We start from the raw sequence: 21,336 nt of genomic DNA, 5'->3' as shown, positions 1-21,336 counted from the left end.
AATATGTTCCCCTTATTTCTGTGTTACTGTCATATACCTGCACTAATAGAAAGCAATTAATTTCAACAATATGTAGTTTTACTTCATGCAGCAGTGAACTCCAGTCATATTTATCTGCATAGCTATGATGTGTATGATGTATAGACACCTTGTATCACTGGAATATGAGCCTGTGCTTAGACCACGAAATCATTGTCACAGAACATTTTTAATTCTAGGTTTTATTAAGCAGACAGCACTGCAAATTTTCAAAATAAAAATACCCAATTGTACTAATAAAACATTTATAATCAAGGTTTTCACATGTTTAATTTATGTAAGGGACATTCCTGTATTTCCAGTAATGCCTCTCTGCAGTTATTTCTAAGGGTAGTTTCCATATCCATGGATATTCTTTAAGTGGTCTATAAAAGGGAAATAAAAAGTAAACCTTTTGTCAGTACAGACAAGACTAGCTAAATAGAAACTGCAGATGGTTAAATCATTTTTAGGCAGAAAAGAGATGTTAACTATATGTTACATAAACTTCCAGACAGCACCTTCTTCATTTTGATGGGAAACTACCAATTCATAAAACTTATTTCCAGAATACACAACAGTGAAGCAGGGCCATCTGCAGACATCTACAGTCACAACAACTTTGGGAACCTAACATATCCTTTTCCTAAACACTATCAGGCTTTTTTTGTTGGAGTTGTTGAACCAATGCCTTGCTAGCAGGGCATAATACAAGAGCAGTGTTGTGCTCTGTTTCCACATACAGTGCAGCATCACTCTTTCGGCTAGAAATAAGCAAGTATTCATGTCTAGGACTGAACAGATTGAGTCCATATTCCATTACACAGGATCTGCTTTAGGAGTTGTTAACTCTAGCAACAGGGATGATGGGCTAGGTTGCTTCTGGTTACTACCAGACTTTATCTGATGGTGTTGTCAGGCATGCTGTCACATCCCCATGGCTTCCCAGCTTACTGGGAATTGGCTGAATGGTAGAAAGTCACAGTGTGCATACCCCACAAGGCAATAGGGTTTCACCTTAAGTCTCTGAGGGGAGAGTAGCTTAAATCTTTCTCTGAGAGGTTCTAGCAGATTTTCTGCTGGGCAGCTGGGCAGCTGACACGTCTTCTGCTCTGTAAACTGTCATCACCATTGTGTGTTTGAGCCCAAGCAAGACCACAGGACAGTAATCTGATGGACAGGGGCTGCATAGGTCATGAGAGATTCAAGATGAAGTACTGCTCTGAATCATACATAGCACAGGCCAGAGCAACAGCTCCCACAGCCTAGCTAAGGCCCTAGTCATTTGCACGTTTTCTTAGCTCATCTTTGGAAATATTCTGGAAGAGTGTGTGTAAGCCCTCAGAAAGTCCCTGACATTCCCTTGGGGTAGCATTACAGTCTTTTTCCTTCGTAATCTCGAGATACTTGGAATGACAAAACAAAATAGTGTACAAACCAGGTCTGCTAATGATGATGAAAATAAATATGGGTAATTTCTCTGTGTGTGTATACATATATTTTGATTTTAAAGTTTTTTTTTCCTTTTGTCCAAAGTTATCTTCTCTTTAAAAGCCTTTAATGATTTATTCTTAAGCCCTTCAACCAGCAACAATATTCCATTGATGAGAGTGGTACAGTCTGTGAAGCACACAAAAAGGAGAAGTAGCACAGTAATGAAGGAGGGTTGGATGGTTCACTATACAAGCAAGGACACACTGGTAAGAATTGTTAGGGAAGACCTGTCTTCTAGTATATGTTGTATTATAGAATAGATTCAAATTCTAGCAATACTCTGGTAATTCACAGTCACTCATGTAAGGAATTGTTTGCAATTTCTATGATTCCTAAAGTCCCAATTCTTATCATAACTAAGACTGGCATTGCTTGTAAGAAAAGGAGACGCTTAAAACATGCAAAAATCATCTGATTATATCATTGCATTATCATAGGCAGCCAAATGTAAGATCATTCTTAAGGAAGTGAAACATAACATTTCATATAGGGGGTTCTGTAAATTAGCTTTACTTTCCAGCTGCACTCTCCCTGATACCTTATTGCCAGTTGAATTGAGACTTTAGTAAATTTAATGTAGAAAAAGGCTATTTTCATTCCAACCTGCTAAAACATGATAAAGCCTTCAATATGTGACCTTCAAAAATGAATGGGGTCTTAAAAGGGATACCGAGAGAAATTTTAATTGCTTTAGGATCATATATAAGAGCAAATTGTGCTGAATGTATCTGAATCAGAATGACCTTTTAAATTTTTAAAACTTGTACAATTTTAACAGAACTGTTCCTGAAAGAGCAGAGCATAATAAGAGGTCTATAAATTCTAAATTGAATTATAAAGTTTTCATTAAAATCTTGTAATAGTAATTGGGTCTTTATTGTTCACAGTACATCTCTTCAAACTAAAGAAAGGTTTTGGCAGTGGTGCTTTTGCGAAATGAACATTTCATGAATTTATTTTTTTTTTATTGCAGAGAAAGCGACACTACTGGAGGCTGGACAGCAAATGCATTACACTTTTTCAAAATGATACTGGAAGCAAATATTACAAAGTAAGGAATATTTTCCAACCTCTTTCTATACCACCAGAATAGAAGGACTAAAATGATGCTTACTAAAACTACAGTAGTAGTATAACTTCTATCTAAGTTTTGGGTTTTTTATTTTTTCATTATTTAAGCTGCATATGTATGTTCTACTTTTCACAAACAAGTCTCTGATCAGAAAGGTGCCAGTTAACAAGGACCTATAAAATGTGTGTTGTAGAAATGAAAAGTTTTTATATGAGAAGTCATATTTTCTAATGGAGTTCTCTTGATACATGGATGGCCCTGCTTTTTTTCTGAAGGAACCTCACTACTCTGTTTGATAAGTTCAGCTCAGTAATTAAATTTCTATTTAGTTCTGGAGAGAAACATTTAATATTTTACCATCAACAGTCATCTGTGTCACAGAGTTTCAAGTTACAAGAGCCTTTTTGTTTGTACAAGAAGCATGTGGTAAAAGGCAACAACTGGTAGCATAAACTCATCAAGTAAAGCTCATGCTGAAGTTTTATATGTTATAATCTTTACACAGAAAGTAAAATATTTTTTTCATTTTAGGAAATCCCATTGTCTGAAATTTTGTCTTTGGAACCTGCAAAAACTTTCACTTTGCTGCCTCAAGGAGCCAATCCTCATTGTTTTGAAATAAGCACAGCAAATATCATCTATTATGTTGGAGAAAACATAGACAACCTCTCAAGTGTTCCACTGAATAACGGCGTTATCAGCAGTGGTGTTGGCATTGATGTGGCACGAATGTGGGAGATGGCAATACAGCACGCCCTGATGCCTGTCATCCCTAAAGGGGCATCAACTGGGTCAGGACCCAGCCTGCACAGTAAGTCTGCTCATTTCCTCCATTTCTGATAAGGAGAATCCCATCTCAAGTGACATTGCTCAGTCTTCTGTACACATTGAAATGTATATATTGCGCAGCTGGTAAAGGCTGTTCTGTCATGGCTTGTCACTTGTCTTCCATATTATTTTAAACACCACAGTTTCTCATCCATGTGTTTTCAGTTTATAGTAGGACATCTGTATTGATATGCAAGATGCAGATATTTTAGTAAGCAAATAGTTACGAAATTAGTAAGGCTTCTAATTCAAATTTGCGTTGCTGGTGTGAGAAATAGCCTCCTTGTGCAGTGAGATGAAATTTTCTGAGCTCCAGTTCAGAACTGATAGATTTTTTGTCTGACTGCAATTTATGTTTCTAGCTGTCTGCAGAAGCAGCTCTTCACTCTTTGGGTCACTGCAGCATAGATGATATGCTCCCTTTCATCATATTTGTCTGTACAGCTGCCTCAAACATTGTCCCATGCTGATATGAAAAGAGCTCAAGTGTGAAGAACAGCTATTCTAAGCACAAGGCATGTGTGTTACCCAGGACCAAAAGGACTATATCTTAGCTTCCAATTTACATACCTTTGTGTAATTCTCTAGCAAAGATGACGGTTCATGTAAACAAAATATGAGACCTGTTTAAATCTCTCTTGGGAACTGATAATAAAGTAGCACAGAGCAAACAATTCCCCACTACTAGCCATGTGCTGCGGTGGTTGTTCTATTTTTCTGTTCAGCCTAGTCAGTGTAAAGAGAATTTGGATATGTCTACATAATTTGGATTAGACCTTTTGTTGCAATATACACCCACTTTAGCACTTGACATCTGGATGCTATTAATGCAGCAAAAAATGCTAATGAGACCACAAGCCCTTCAGAAACCAAGTAATACAACAGGCTGTGGCATTGCATCTCCAGGCACAACAGCTCACATATCAGATTAGATCAGCAATGTCCTTTGCTTTCTTGGCTGGGATCTTGTATAAAACAGTGTCAAATTCTGGATGTCATTTCCATCAGACTAGTTGCCTAGTGCCCCTGGTTTGAGTCCAATGTAGCTAAACAAATCACCTAAAATACTGGACTGGGCATGACAGCTGTCTTATCTCCCTCTTGGGAAGTTTGAAAAATTTCTTTACAAGTTAGTAGTTATCTTTGGGTTATATGTGCAAAAATTAAGGTTGTCTGAGACCTTTAGTACAATTTCTTGTGGACAGTGAGAATTATAGCAACCTTCTTTCTTTTGTTCCAAGGCTAGTACTTGTCTGTGTCTTTTTCCATGCTTTTTTTTTGTGTAAGCACAGCAGTACATATAGTTGAAAACAAATTGGCAATGATTAAAAACCTCTGTAACTGAAACATTCCTATACCAAAAGCAGTCCTCCTAAGGAAAGGGAATAAGCCATGTGAGGCAGAAGTTACTTGTGTTACTTACTGCAACTAGGATTAGTGCTTATGGATAGTAGCATCTTCAGTGTGTAATAAAGGCCTTACAGTAGGGGACTCTGGTTTTAAAATTTTTTACTTAAACAAATGGAAAGTCAGCATAAGTGGGATTATACAGAGGAGACAGAAGGACAGTGCTCCAAAGAAGCATGCTTTCCTTACCAAAGTATTGTCCTTTTGTAATGCAGTTAGCAGTAGCCATATTCTGAATTTCCCCTCAGTAAGTTCAAATGCTTAGACATGCTTATAAATATCCTTAGCTCCAAATTGATAGAAGTTAGATCTGGTGTTTGTTATATTAAAATGCAGGTGCAGGGTTTTGTTTCCATTATGTCTGTTTTATCGTGTCTTTAAAGCCAGTTGAAATGTGTGTTACTTGTAACAGTATGCAGCTTGAATGTGTATTTGCCTTCATTGGAATAGCTTCAAATATGTTGTAGGTGACTACAACATATTTGAAAATTGTTATTAAATCCACTAAATAAAACCAATTTAGTTGCAGTTGTTACTTGGGTGAGATACAAAGCCTCAAAACAGAATGGAAAAAAGCAATAAGAAGCTTATAAATGGGAATTATGAGACTTCACTATTAAAAATGATTAATGAATTGTATAATTCTGGGGTTTTTTTCCCTACACTGAAAAACTGTTATTCAATTCATGTGTTTGTGGGCTGGTATGATTTTATATTAGCTGGTAGACAAACAAGCTGACCTAATTGGTCCAATTTCTAAAGCTGTCAGTAGATACTGATGTAATATGAATGTCATTTCCTATTACTACATGTTTGAACTAAAAGCACAGCAATCTAAAGTATATTTTGCTTGCTTCCCCAGGGGATATATCCATCAGTATTTCTGTGTCAAACTGCCAAGTCCAAGAAAACGTGGTGAGTGTTCTCTGGATGCTGGTGTTAGACATGCTATGATTAAACTGGCAAAGTCATTGATCTGCTTTTCAAGAGGAGTGTTAGGGGAGTTCCCTTCAGCCATTTCTCACTTACTTTGAAGAAATTAACAAATAATTAGCTTTTTTAATTTTGACAAAAACCATCTTTGTGGCACCTTTTCTCGAGATGCAGGAATTATGTATGGGTAATTTCACAGGCTTTAACTGTGGATCTGTGTAGGATGTTAATTACCAAATGGAAAAGCGAGGTGTAGAAATTACTAGTTCATTGAATTTGTCAGCTGAACCTTGTAAAAATGACCACAAACCTTGGTGAATATACCATTTCCTGTCATATCTGAGAGATCAGATATTCTCTGGTGTACAAAAATGGAACTCTATCCAAAGGAGGAGTTTAATATGTCATAACACACGCATAGAGAATTCTGGGTTTCTTTTACTCTGGGACAGTTAGACACAGGTCATGTGTTCAAGTTAAGCAGTCACACTGCTTGCTTTCTATCTCATGGCAGATGGAAAAAATAGATACTCCCTGCAGCTAGCTAAAGCTTTGGGACAGCTCTGGTAGTTGTCAGAAAAAGATTGCAAAAAATTGCCTGCTAGGGATACGTCCGTTTATTTCCTAATAAAAAGGCAGCCTTTATTATGAATCAGACACTCTTTTACTCTTTGTTGTATATGCTGCTGGGTACATATCAGGAAAATAAAACTGACCTGCAAGAGTTATGTTTGTTTGAATCTCCCAAATGAATCTGCTAACAGCTTGTGCTTTAGCCTGTGTTACAGCATTGAGTAATAGTGAGACATGAGACTGCCTCTCTGGCACAAATGGAATATTTTACTCCTCTGAGTGAACCTGTTGAAGATTAATCAGCTTTTACAGCAATTATAGTTACTATGGCTTGTAAGAAAACACACCTGAATTTTTTGGCAGATTATATATTTTAAAATGAACTGCACTAAAAGAATGCTAATTCCCACTAGAAAAAGCAAATTAAATACAAATTTTCTTTCCATATCCTTAGGGCTTAATATCTGTTGTTTGTATAAACAGGATATTAGCACTGTATACCAGATCTTCCCAGATGAAGTATTGGGATCAGGACAGTTTGGAATTGTTTATGGAGGTAAGGCTTTGGTGTGTTATACAATTGTGCTTAAGATAAAAATTTTCTCCAATGGGGAAAGTATTTGAACTCTGAAATGTTTTGTTGCAGAAATTAGCTGTCTGTTGTTTCATTTAAGCAGTATACAGTCAACAAAATATGTTTATGGTTTATGTTGATGAAGTAATTTTTTAGACTGAAGTCTTCTGCCCAGTAGTGGGTCAGTGTATATCAATAGCTTCATTTTCTCTGTAAGTTCTAATAAAGCACCTGAAATGCAGAAAGCATCTGAAGTGCAGAAAGCTGTTCTTTTGGAGAACTGTAATGAATGAAAAAAATATTATTTTCCCTTCTGTGTTTCTTTACATATTTACATAGCATTTTTTTATTACTTCTTCAGTAGCTTCAGTAGTAGAATTGGTTCTCTTTTTATTTTCTTATTATTTTTTCCTCTCTATTTTCTCCTTTATTCAGCAGTTTTTTGGGGGTATGTTTAGGTACAGCTGTTGTTTGAGACAGTGTGAAGTGAGAACTAACAACAAATTTCTCACTGAGGTATCTCTGGCTCTCTGATAAACCTGGGACATGCACTAACATGCCTAAAGGCTATCACATATTTCATTATTTGCTACTGTGGAGCTACCAGTGAAGGAGTTAAGTCTACAACCAACCAGTTGCACAGAATTCAGCTGCAGCTTGCATATATATATGAGTAAATTAAATCTGCATCTATACTGTTGAAATGAAGACCTGACTTTCTCATATATTCGTTTAAATGTTTAAACATCTTTGTCAGGCAACATTAAGAAAAGTTCAGCTCTTAAAGGGTAGAAAGAAGAGAAATAACAGAAAACTTTTAATGTCTTATCTGCAAACCAGCCCTGAGAACTACTTGGTTATGGCCATTTGTACAACCTATGAAAAAGCAACACTTTTCATAATTAATAATTTTAATTGATAGAGAGCTTTTGTTTTATTAATGCAGGAAAGCACCGCAAAACTGGAAGAGATGTTGCCATTAAAATAATTGATAAACTAAGATTTCCAACTAAACAGGAAAGTCAACTTCGTAATGAAGTTGCCATTTTACAGGTACTTTTCTGGTTTTTTTTACTGTATCAGCTCCATTATTTATTTCTAAAAATATCAGATATATAAAGATTTTAATTTATAATCACTAATGTTTTTGCAAAAATATTAGTATTTTTGATGCTTATTTTCCATAAAAAGCCAAACCCAAATGTATCAGCAATGTCACACTAGGAGTTACAATTTCTGCAATTTTAAGCACCAGGCACAATAAAGAAAATGTATGTTAAAGTAATTTGAAATTTGTACATACTCCTGTACTGCCCCTAACAATTTTGTCCCTGTTGCATACAGGTTAGGCACACAGTTTAAATTATGAAATACTGAAACATTGTCTGGTTTAGATGGGGGTCTGAAGTCTGGCTACGTAATGATAAAAGCTACTGATCATATTGAGAAATCTAGTGCTGTATTTATCTTCAATAGAATCTTCATCATCCTGGGGTTGTAAATCTGGAGTGTATGTTTGAGACGCCAGAAAGAGTCTTTGTTGTTATGGAAAAACTCCATGGAGACATGCTGGAAATGATCTTGTCAAGTGAAAAGGGCAGATTGCCAGAGAGAATAACTAAGTTTTTAATTACTCAGGTAAGAAATTAATTATAGACCTAGAAGGAGATTTGAGGTCAATTATTATCACTGTTTCTTATGTTTTCCTTTTCACATAATTTACCTGTTTGGTTTGTGAAAATCTGAGTTAAGCAGGGGTGGTAAAACAGCTTTCTTTACATTAGTGTACGTCATCTGATAGTAAACCATTATGAGGACTTAAAACTAGACACATGTAGAGCTGTTGGCTGCTGGATGGAGGGGACATCAAGCTACAGTTTCTCATGTGATGGATGAATTAAGCACAAGAAAGGAAAGCACTAAAAGCAAACTGTTGAAGACCTACAAAAAGAAATTTGAGCCTCTTGAACTACCTGATATCAAACCACTGCACTTCATACTCTGCATAGTTAAACCTATTTTCTCTGCTGAGATTGGATCTCAATGCTACCTGTGCAGTAGTAGTGTCTGAGTCTGGATTCCATTATTACTTCTACTAACAATTTGTTATGGGATTTATTTGAGCTTTCTGCTCTTATATTCCTGTAATATTATCATACTGCTTCTTTGGCTGCCCGAAATACTGGTTTAAATTTAGGTACACACATCGGTAGTGAGCTACCTCACAGTCAGAGAAGCCCATGTTTCAGCAGTCAAGAAAAAAGAAAGTAGCAGGAGCAACAGTATTATGGTGTTTATTATTATAAATCCCTTATTTAGGTTTTGCCCAGGCTTTAATGGGCAGAGCTGCCAGCAGCTTTAGAATTTGATTTCTTCTGTTCACAGGTTCATTCAACCTCCTCAGCATTCACTGCTCCAATAGAGTGGCAAATTCTGTCAGCTCCTGACCAAACACAAGGAATTGAATTAAAGCCACACAAAAAGGATGGCTATATGTTACATTTTTATTACATTTATGTGTACTTAACATAACAAAAATACATACAATACTCTCCATTCTTTCCCTCATCAAGAAAACACTTCAGTTGGATCATATAGTATTTCTGTGAAATGATTTGAGTCTAGATATGAAATGTGATTCTGCATTCAAAGATTTAATGCACAAAAAAGTAAACAAATACTTAGAACCCAGTTTTTAAAAGTTGTTTATAATGTAAACTCTTGGAGAGGGAAAAATCATATTTGATGCAGTGAAACATCAAGAAAACTTGAGGCACAGCATTTTGGTTTGTGTTGGGTTTTTCTTTTTCATTGTTGACATTCTTGCAAAAAGTACATTCTTCTTGGATTGTTTTTTCTTCACACCAGTCCTTGCTTCTCTGGTCACTGGTACTGTTCAAACAATATAAAACAAACAACCATAATATGATTTTTTTATTCACAGATCCTTGTTGCTTTAAGACATCTCCATTTCAAAAATATTGTTCATTGTGACCTCAAACCAGAAAATGTGTTACTGGCATCAGCTGATCCTTTCCCACAGGCAAGTAGAAAATGCCCTGTCTTAAGGTAAATTGTTCTAGTTAATAGTGCTAGCAATGTTTATGTAAACAAGAAAATGATTAGTGACCAGTCTGCACAGAATTTTTAGGTAAGATCACTTATTCAAACCACTTTATAAAGATGTTTAAAAATCCTTGACTCTTGCCATTTGTCTAAAATATTGAACTACATCTTCAAGTTTGACATAGGTACTCGTCTGATCATTTCTAATTTGCTCACCACTACAGCACAAATTACTTGGCTGGTTGATTTGCTCCAGGAACAAAGTTATTTTTCTGAAGGATTAGGTAGGGCTCACGAAGAACAGGAGCTTCTTCTCCAATTCTATGAATTTAAATGCCACGTAGATCACAGGATATTTAAATATACATTCTGACTGGTTATATTTCTCATTAAAAGGTATATTTATCAACTTCTGTTACCTTCAGTCTACAGAGTTCTTCTGTAATCTCCCTCAGTCTTCCATATTCAAAATGAGTACTATTGATAATTTTGAAATAATATCAATAATTGGAAGGAAATAATCTGTACTGAGTTAAGTGAGAATTTTCAAGCCCCTTAATCTGTTACTTTGTAGAACTCAGACAAGGAAGTTTGCAGAGAGGCAGAGTATAACTAGAATAATAACCACAATAAAATAAAAGTGGAAGTTTAAGAGCTAAATTTTGTCAAGTTGCTCATTTTAGGAAAAAGCCATAGGTAAAACAATTTTTCTATTTGATGTGTTCTTATGCTATGAACTAGTAATATTATAAGTATATAAGTATTACTATATATTACTACTTTCATTGGGAACCTGAGCTGTTAAGCTTATCCACAACTGTGTTTTATTCATGGAATGAAGGAACAGAAGAGATACCATGGACTGGTATTCCAGTCTACTGTTTCAGTGGAATAAGAATATTCCTCTCAAAGAGGAGTTTATAAAAAAGTACCCTTGAAGGAACAGTAGAGATGCATCTTGCAACTAATTGATGATAAAAGTTTCTCAACTATGTATTTGATAATAAAAATAATGTCTGTCTTACTGTAGCATTTTTCATTAAACAGGTAAAACTTTGTGATTTTGGCTTTGCCCGAATCATTGGAGAGAAATCATTTAGGCGTTCAGTTGTAGGAACACCAGCCTATCTTGCTCCAGAGGTTCTGAGAAACAAAGGCTATAACAGATCCCTGGATATGTGGTCAGTGGGTGTCATCATTTATGTAAGCCTCAGTGGTACCTTTCCATTCAATGAAGATGAAGACATACATGACCAAATCCAGAATGCTGCTTTCATGTATCCACCTAACCCATGGAAGGAAATTTCTCTTGAAGGTAATACCTGTTTGTGGCTGTTCTTATATAAGTGCTAAAAAGAGTAGATGTATTTTGCTTTTATATTTTTTCTGTACATAACAGAATTTAAAAGCAACAAAAAAAAATTCCAGTAATGTAATGTGTCTGTTTTGTGCTATCAGCTGCTGTAGACATTTCCTACAGAGCATGTATAGACTGCATATGGCATAATCTTCTAGCATGGGATCTCCCCTGCAGGTGTTGAAGAAGGCACATAACCACCTACAGATGAGATTGCTATAGAATCTGTGGGGAGCTTTAGCTGCTGTAATTGGTCTTGTGTATATTTATTTACCTACCTCATCATTCAGCTCTATTGCATATGCAGTCTGTTTCTTGTTCTACTTGTTCCAGTAATTGAGTTTGGTTTCAATAGGATGCTGTACTCTGATATCTCTGTGTGGAGAATGTACAGGTGAACAATTCCGTAGATAAGATTTCAGGAATGGTGTGAGAAAATGTCATACAAGAGATTTTATGCAGGGGGAAAAGGCTTGGAGATAACTGTGAGACCTTTGAAACTTGAGTTCTGGTCAATGGCATCAAAGACTTTTGATAAAAAACAAAAGAACAATGTGACTGGTTCACTAGGAACATCTCTAAAGAAGGTAAATTAGTTCTATTAAAAATGTGTCTAAACACAACTAAGTAGGGCATTTTAAAAAATAGGCACATGGGGTTTCACTAAGATTTTCACATATATAACATTTTCAGGCAACTTGATTTTCTTCAGGATTTTATTTTTTTTAGGCCAGAATTCTGCAGGATTTTAAGTCTTAAAGAAACATTTATATGCATCAGATTCTTATATCCTTTTCTGAACTGTAATATGTGCCAAACTGAATTACAGTATTAGCATTTATAATTTCTGGTATTTACAGTACCGCTTTTCTGGTTTTCAGGTATATGTTTGACATACCTGTTAAGAATAGTTTAGAGCAGTGTGCCTAATGCTTGCTATAATATATATTACAGCCATGTGAAATTCTCTTCTGAAAATGCTCTGAGAGCATTGTTTGTTATTTTATCTCAGTAGCAGATGAAGTTTGAAATCTGTTGGAGGAAAAAAAAAGCTATAAATCTGCACAATTACACACTGAAGTTCTCCTGAACCTCCACACACTTTGATATGTAAGCTGACAGAATCTGTTGGCAGCAATGCTTTATCTGTCGCTCGAGATAAGCAAACAGCAATCAACACAGGGGAAGCTGCAAGAAATTGTCTCCCACAAGTTTCTACTGTGGTAGACAGAAGATCAATTTTTGCACTCAGAGGTGAAGATTCAGTGGAGCACCTACAGAAAATTCACCTACTTGGGTGTTATCTCTCCATTTGTGGAATCACAGCCTTCATTAGGAGTTGATGGATACCAGGCTGAAAACATGCAGAAGGGAGGGAAACACACTTTAACAAATTACTTAATGAAAATCTGCTTATACATTGTGATTTTACTACATATTTTGGATTGCTAGGTGATGAACCACTCTATTGTGCTAAATGAAAAGCTGGAAAATGTCTGAAGAGATTCCATTACGTGTGACACAGGGAGCTGAAGTGTGGATCTCTGTCCAAGTATTACTTGATAAGGCTGCTTTTTAGAGCTCAATTTTGAACTCAAATTGCATGTTACTTAGGGAAAATAAAGGAATGTTTTTCTCATGTCCTGCTCCACTCTCCTGCACAGCTTGTCAGAGGGCAGGAGCTGCCCATGCTGGCTCCATCCAGCTTCTGGTACCTCTGACAGAGCAGCATGGTTAAAATGCAAACCTGTCCTCGTGTCCTGACACATCTAATCTGGGTTACTGTTCTGAACAGTATTAATTAATTAACAGCTGTTAATTAACAGCCGTGTTAATTAATGCCGTAAATGATTGAATCATTTAGGGGAGAAATGCCTATTATTCTAAAGGTTTTATGAAGGAACTTCTGCATGCTTATTGCAAAGAGTGGTGCTAAGGAAAGGCAAAACAGCAGTTAAACCTTTTGTGTCTTGTCCATGATTATTATTGTGACTCAGAGAGCCAAATATCTAAAAATTCTTGCAACTGCAGCTATTCCAGTGCTCTCTTCAGACCACTGCTCTTGTAAAAAGTTCAAGAATAGCTAAACTTAGTTATTGCCATCTTCTATTTTTATTGTAATCAAAGAGGAAAAAGCATGTATTTCTTTGAATTTAATAGATAGTGCAGCAATTAGAGTGAATTATGCTGTGTTTAGCACCACTTTGGTTTTAGTGCACACTACATGCTTTTCCTGATCCTTGCCAAACAATAGCATATTAATTTATGAGCTGGAAGGCAGAAGATAGCAAAACTTTAAAAGAAAAAAATGAGACTGATCATATGTTAACAATGTGTCTGGAAAAGTAACAAGAGTGGTAAAGTACCCTAAATATTCCCATTAAATATTACGTCGCTAATTACTGGTCTTCAAGTAAAATTGGCTTTTAAAATTTTAAATTGCACTGAATATCACCTGATATTCAGTGCAATTTAAAATATGAGGTGATAGATTCATAAAAAACACATGACCCATTACATTTGAACTGCATGGTAATATAAATAATAAAGTCTAACAGATTCATTGGAAAAGCACATGGAGATAGGTTGCATTTTGGAGAAAATGTGTGTCATATTGTGCAATATTCTTGTCTGTGTTAGTTTATTTTTTTGATAGTTACTTTTTCTGTAGCATTTTATAGAAATTCTTAAAATAAAAATCTGCAGTCACAAACCAAGACAAAAGAACAAACCTATTTGAGGATAATATTTTTTGAGTGCTTAAGGTTTTTAAGTCACCATCAAGTTGTCTTCACTGCCAGTCATTTATATGGTCTAGTCATTCACTGAGTCCTCTTTTTTCATAATGTGTCTGTCTGATACCACAACTCCTGGATTAATTTAATCAACTCTTCCTGATGAGAAATTTATCTTTTTTGTGTAATGCTTTGTCCTTCCTTTTCCCCATTAAAATGCACCTTAGGAAAACTAAGACCTTTCAATTTTGTAGGTATCAGATTTCTCCATAGGGAATTCTGTTTTTTTACCTAAGTGGCTGCATTTTTCTGTATTTTCCCAGTAACGTCACTCTTTTGAAAGAACACATCCCAAAACCTGGGTCTGCTTTCAGATGTCTAAATAGAATTGTAACACATTACTAGAGATAGGTAGTTTTTGTGGTAGTCATCAGTATGTTTTTGAAAACCAGTTTTTGTCAGAGCCATTCAGCATTTTGGTGCCCAGTCTATTTCTGCTCTGTCGTCAATGTTTGTTAAGCCAAGCTACATTTCTAAATTCACTGAATTGCTGTATGACAATTTGAACTTAACTCAGTCTTCATTCTGGCATTTTGCTAGATACTGATATAGAGGAATTTAATTGCAGAACTCTTATCTATTTTATAGCTTTAAATTTCACATCTCGAACATGAAACCAGCTGTTTTCAACAGCTTTACTGTTTGCTTCCAGCTTTGACCTTCCAGTCTACCAAATCTGCATCATCTCAAGAAATTTATTTTCACTTAGCTACATGTTACAAGAAATAAACACTGCTAAATATAGATAGAACTCCATGATGGATTTTGTCTCTCTACTGTTAGTACATTTTATGTACTATGTCTTCAGTGTGGTGGCTATTCGTTTGAACTGTATGATCCTAAAATGTGCTATGTCAAGGTTGGAATTATTCATGTTATGTTTCATTCTGCTGTCATATTTTCAGAAAACATTGTATTTATAATTCTTTTTTTCATCAGCTACCACCAGCACAGCTGTTACTACTAGCCTGATGGGCTATGTGATGTGCACATCATTGAGTAGGTGCTTCACATTACATAATATTAAAATAATTTGGGAGGAAATGGTGCAATTCCTATCACGCATTAAATTCTGTCATGGTGTTCCTGTTACAATGTTTTGTAGTCATAAATAAATACCACAGCTGCCTTTGAGCCAGTATTTATTTATACTTGTTACAACATAATGTGAATAGAAACTGAGTGCTTCACACATTAATGAGAAAGTCACATGAATGAGTGAGCACCGAGTACGAGGAGGTCAATGCATGTTATAGCTCAAAGATGCTCCTGCCTCTGTGAATGTTTAGCTAGCTGTTGAAACAGAGGTCTTGGCTCTACTTACACATTTGGTAGGATAAATTAGTATTAGAAAACATCTCTTGTAAGGTACAACTTAGAACTGCCAAGAATTTCTTCTGAGGGTACAGCTGAATGTATGTTCCTTAAAATCTCAGCCAGCTTAAAATCATTTTATGTTAAAATAACTGCATGCACACTAGCGCATTTGTAAACAAAGCTGTATTGACCAGCAGCAGGAAAGGGATTTGTGTGTATGAAAAGATTATAACAATGATGATCTCTAATCAGTTAACCTATTCTTAGAAAAATCCAGGGCCTAAGAAGTCCTGGACCTTCCATATTAGTGGCAGCAGCTTAAATTTGTTCAAATGATGGCAGTAAGAGTAGATAGTATTCTAGGCGTACTTTAAAAATTCTTAATAAATTATAAATTTATCATTAATTTAGGATATATATATATATATATATATCTCCTTAAATTTATTTCTTGTTTATTGGTTACATAAAAAGTTTAAATCTTTGGGAAGGACTAAATGAATGATACGTTTGTATAGAGTTTTCAGATGTTTTGTAAACTTTCACATTGATGTGTAGGTCACATCCTAATTGAGTTAAAGCAGTCATTCCTGTTAAAAGTAATTATTGTGTTAATTTGATGCTTAGAGGGGAAATTGTGACTTTTTCTGTACTACAATTAATTATTTGCCATATTAATAAATTTGCATAAGCAGTAAAGAGTCATGAGCCTCCTGACTGTGAAGGTTCTTTCCACTGAATTGAAACTAAAGAGCCATCATTCCTAAAATCAAAGGGATACAGAGATTTCTAAAGTTTGCATTTGTATTTTTTCTGTTGGGAATTCTGCTGAATGATCACCTGTCTAAAAGACAGGAGTAGTTGGCTAGTTTATTGCCTTTAACAAAGTCTCCAGCTCCAGGAAGCTGTCCTCAGCTGACTGCTTACACTATCATGGAAGGTAAACAGGAGCCCATAAAAGGGTTAGAAAAAGCACTTCCCTAATCCTCTCTGAGCTTTCTCTCAGGTTGCCTTCTTGGTGATAACCTGGTGCATTCCTGTAGAGTGTGTGCAGACCATAGGTGGTCTTTCTTAATACTCTGAATTTATTTAATTACTGATTTTACAGAGGAATACTGTAAAATTTTATAAAGCTCCTAAAATGTCTGATAAGGATTACTTTAAAACCCGATTAAAAAAAAATAATCAGTGAAAATGCATAAAAATACATAAAAATACTAAAAATGTAGTTACCACTCTCTCCTCAAAACTGCTTTATCCTCTTAGACAGAATATTTAATTTTGTAACAGATGATGACCAAATTTAGTCCCCTGAGATTGTATGTCTAAAATAAGTGTTAATTCCTTCCAAATTTTTACCTTCAGTGTTTTTAAGAAGTGCAACTGCTTAAAACTTAATCATCAAACAATTATGTGATTTTTTTTTAAATTCAGAAATTGAGTCAACAATCTTACTGTTCATTCATTTTACATGAATTGAAGCCAGACTAAGCTTTGTAAGATAGTGGTTGTCAGGACACTGTCACAACAGGATGGGGTTTTTGTGAGTTTAAACAGAGAGAAAAACCGTGAACTTTCTACATATCTTTTAAGCATTTTAATTCCAGAGCTCACAATGTCATCATTAAGCTTTCTAGATTCTTCTTTGCTTTACATTGCGCTGTTGTTTTGTTGCCCTGCCTGTATCTATCACTTGCATCTTGACTTCTGTTACTCAGACAGAGCTCTTACAAGATCAAGAAGTGGCATTTCTTGATTTGAATGATTTCCTGATAAAAAGTAGCGAAGGCTCATTGCTGTTGAAACTCATGTTTTCTTCCTTCACTTAAATTTGAAAACTTTGAGTAATAGAGTAATAAAGCAAGTGAAGTTGTATCAGATAGTTTGAGTTTCTACTTCCTGTGTACTTCTAGTAGTCATGTTGCTTTTCTGCTTATTTATTTATTTGTGCTTATTTCTTAAGAGGCAAGGGATAGGCAAAACCTTCCTGGCAGAAAGAACCTTCGATAAAAAACTAAAAACAAACAGCAAAACTGGTTAGAGAGACAGCAGTATTCCAGTGGGGAAACAGTCAGACTATCTGTGTAAACTGTTCTCGATTGCTCAATACTGACAATTGTAACCATCTAGGGAAACTGCCTTTTCACTCTCATCATAGTTTTCTTCCCTGTCTTTTTTTGTGCACTTTCTCTAGTGATTTTTTTCTAGATCAGTGCCTTTCTGGTCTGTTCAACAAGCCATTGGCAATTTCCCCCAAGAATACAAAGAAATATGTCATTACATGTAATACATCCTTGTCCTGAAGTGAAAAAAGGGGCAAAGGGGCCCCTCATCCTGTTGTTACTTGAGGGAGGTTGAATAGCTAAATATGATTTCATCACTTGTAAGGCTCACAGTCATATCTGCTTCCAGTGGGTTGCACAGAAGAAATGTAATAGAGACATTTATCAGCCCTCAGTGGCAGTAAGAACATTCAGTAGGTACTTGACAGTTGCCAAGGCACATGCTGGGGTACGTGCACCTACATTGCAGCAATTACCAGGACAATCAACCTCTTCATCAAGTTCTTGACCTATTCTCCAAACTGAGATTCGTAGTAAATGATTGAAAAATGAACTCTGAAGATCATACACACCCAAATACCACTAGAAATAATAAAGAAATGGTAGTCCTACTAAATTAACATTCAACACTAGCTTATGTATCAAAAGACAGACTAAAGTCTTACTGTAAGTTTGCTGAATTTAAGAGGAAGTTGACAGTGTAGCAGAAGATGCTGAAGTTTGCTGATACCCAGATATACTGCAGTGGGTAAGGGACTATGTTTTCCTCTTTGAAATATCAGATAAAAACAATGGTCACTACTTTTTGATAGGTGATATCAAAACCGTCATGTGTGACTGACTTTCCAATCTCTTCCCCATAGCTTGGAACTTGGGAATGTCTCTTACCAATAAAGAGGAGGAAGATCAACCCCACTATTTTGGAAAACAAATGAGTTTTAAGATGGATGTCAGTAATGGTCCTACTGGATATCTACTGAATTCCTTATCCCACATACAGTTCATCAGCATTTTGAGAGGGAACAAAATAAAAATGAGTTAGAGAACTTAGCATTAACTGTACTTGATGCTAAAAGAGACAGTAGATAAGAATCTGTTTGTCCGCAACAGAAAAGTAAAATTAGGACCATCTGTTCCAGGAAAAGAATGGTTCGGAGCCTCTGGCAATACTTCCTTTGTCATGAGTCCTGAGATTTATTTTCTATCATTCCCATGAGTGCTTTGATTTCCAAGACAGTATTCATCACCAGGAAGTCAGGGCTGCTTTAGTGATAGTCTCCTATTGCTAAGAATAGGTTTGTCTGTCAATCCAAGACTGCTGTGTGTGTCCCCATTTTCCTGGACATTGTTTTCATTGTCTCTGCCCCATGGCAGAAACACACATAAAGCCCTAGATGGCAAATTGAGCCTGCAGAGAGGAAGTCTCTGTTAAAAAAGAAAAGCTTTTCCATATTGTTGTACAAAATACAACCTCAGAGATAATCGCTTTAAAGAATTCCATCCCATCTCATACTCTAAAAACAGACAAGATGATTATTCAGCTCCCTTAATACCTAGCTGGCAACAATATCCATCTGACGTGTTTCAGACCCAGTGCCCCTCAGTGGTGCTGTGTGTCTGTGTTACTTTCAAGAGCATCTTTCCCTGTCACCATGATATAAACAGAGAAATTGGGATATAAACCAGCATACTTTGGACATGCCAAGGTATGTGACAAAATGGAAAATTTGCAGGAATATTATCATTCCTTGTGGCTAGTCAGTTATTCTGGAAGGATAGTAACTTTCCACATGCTGAACATTTAGCACCACCTAATAGGATTTAACCATTCATTATAGCTTTTTTTTTTACTATTTTTTAATATTTTTACTATTTTTTAATATTTTTCTGTTATAGCATTCAAAGCTCATCAGTCTCATTCCACAGATTTTTCCAAATGGGTTGCTCATTGCAGTTCCATGCACTGGTCATTGGCTTATGGACCTCATCCCTTCAGGCACCACAGCACAATATCTAGTGTGAAAGGGTTGGGTTTATTCAGCTTGAAGCAAAGAAGTTTCCAGGGAGACCATATAGCACCTTGAACTGTCTAAAGGAGGCTACAAGAGAGCTGAAGAGAGACCTTTTACAAGGGCATGTAGTGACAGGACATGGGGTAATTGCTTTAAACTGGAAGAGGGTGGGTTCAGGTTGGTTATTAGGAAGGGGTAGGATATTAGGAAGAAATTATTGATTGTGATGGTGGGGATACACTGGGACAAGCTGGCTCAGAGAAGCTGTGGTTGCTCCTTCTGTGGAAGTGTTCAAGATCAATTTGGACAGGGCTTTGAGCAATCTGGTCTACTAGAAGGTCTCCCTGCCCATGGTAGGAGAGTTGGTTAAGGATCATTCCAATCTAAACCATTCTGTGATTCTATGAACTTCAGTGAATCATTGACTCCAAATCCATGAAATCATGAAATTTGTAAAAGAAGCCCTCTCACTTTTCTAAAACTGCCAGCTGTTGACTAGCAAATCAACAAAAAGCAATGCTCAGTTCAAAAGAACAGTATTGGCAAGAGTTGGTGACTTACAGAACCTGATTTCTTCACTCAGGTACTGGGGAGGTTCTGCTATCAGCTAAAAGTGACACTGAAAGTCTCAGAAAAATGTGTACATGTATATTGTTTACTGTCGTGCCTGAGGAATGCTGTTCTTGGGAGGAAAATGTTAAAACTGGAAGATTTGGCAATGAGTGAATATTCTCACTCAACTTACACCTTGCTGTTAAAAACGTCGGTGTGGGCAAACCCCATTTGTTATGCCCAGTGTTGCTCATCCTCTGCCTGTTTTGAGAAGTAGAACTCCCATGTAGAGATAACTCACTCTCAGACAGGCTCCAGCCTTGTGCTGGGAGAGAGATCACAGAAGCAGAGCCTTGAGATAAACTGTGGTTGCACACAGCCCTTTGATCCATGGGGGCAGGCAGTGCCCCTTCTGCCAGGATGAGCTGAGCCCAGCCCAGCAGAGCCGTGTCCCTGTGTCTGTGGTGATGGAATAAACTTGCTCCTTGCATTTCAGCTGTGCCTTGGTGGGTCTCCTGGTTAGCTGAATGTAGACCTCACTTACATGAATTGTTTTTCTCTTGGGCAGGACCTGAGTGAGAATTCTTTTCAGGCAACTGTTCAGTAAAACAGCTGTAATCCCATTAGGAAGGGTTGCATGGGTACCTTCATGTACATCAGCATTGACTTCAACTTGTAAAAAGCTGGAGTAAGAAGGGATAACTGGCCTCTTTCTTACAACTACCATGTCTATGTTAGCTCTCTGTTTGCATGTCCTAGCTGAAACAAATACATTTGAACTAACATTTTCCAATATTATTTCTTTTCAGCTATTGATCTCATAAATAATTTGTTGCAAGTGAAAATGAGAAAGCGCTACAGTGTGGACAAAACATTAAGCCACCCATGGTTACAGGTATTTCTACAAATTCCATGTTTTTTCTTTTGCATTTAGGCTCTAAACATATAACAAATCTTCATCTTTTAAGCACAGTAGAATCTAAGAAAATCTACAAACCTGAAGATGTTTTTAGATCCTTAGGACCTCGTGCTTGTTCACCTATTTACCTATGGTTTCTCATTAATTTCTGAAGTCTTAGATTCTAATAATAAAACTCTCATTCATGTCAAAAGACATTGCAAAAATACTTCATCATATTTGTCTACTGAGAAAATTACGTATATAAAAAACCTCCTTGTAGTCATTTGACTTACATTACTTCATTGCCTGGGGTTTACTCTGATTCACTTGTTATTAAAATTATTCAACAGGCTTTCACTTCACAGTCATCACAA

At 36.2% G+C, this 21,336-nt stretch overlaps 1 protein-coding gene across 2 annotated transcripts in view; it reads left to right on the top strand.

The window, feature by feature from the left end:
• The window catches only part of PRKD1 (protein kinase D1), a 116,928-nt gene that overhangs the window by 92,848 nt on the left and 2,744 nt on the right, over positions 1-21,336 (top strand). For both annotated transcript variants that reach the window (XM_015631592.3, XM_015631591.3), the window contains 10 exons: positions 1,595-1,718; positions 2,486-2,563; positions 3,116-3,395; positions 5,682-5,734; positions 6,809-6,881; positions 7,846-7,952; positions 8,376-8,537; positions 9,844-9,942; positions 11,013-11,280; positions 20,871-20,956. In XM_015631592.3, coding sequence (XP_015487078.1) covers positions 1,595-1,718; positions 2,486-2,563; positions 3,116-3,395; positions 5,682-5,734; positions 6,809-6,881; positions 7,846-7,952; positions 8,376-8,537; positions 9,844-9,942; positions 11,013-11,280; positions 20,871-20,956 — 1,330 coding nt within the window. The remainder of the gene's footprint in view (positions 1-1,594; positions 1,719-2,485; positions 2,564-3,115; positions 3,396-5,681; positions 5,735-6,808; positions 6,882-7,845; positions 7,953-8,375; positions 8,538-9,843; positions 9,943-11,012; positions 11,281-20,870; positions 20,957-21,336) is intronic.

Source organism: Parus major, chromosome 5, assembly GCF_001522545.3.
Source record: "Parus major isolate Abel chromosome 5, Parus_major1.1, whole genome shotgun sequence".
Taxonomy (NCBI): Eukaryota; Metazoa; Chordata; class Aves; order Passeriformes; family Paridae; genus Parus; species Parus major.
Note: the sequence above shows the minus strand (reverse complement) of the source record. Positions and strands in the feature narration are given on the sequence as shown.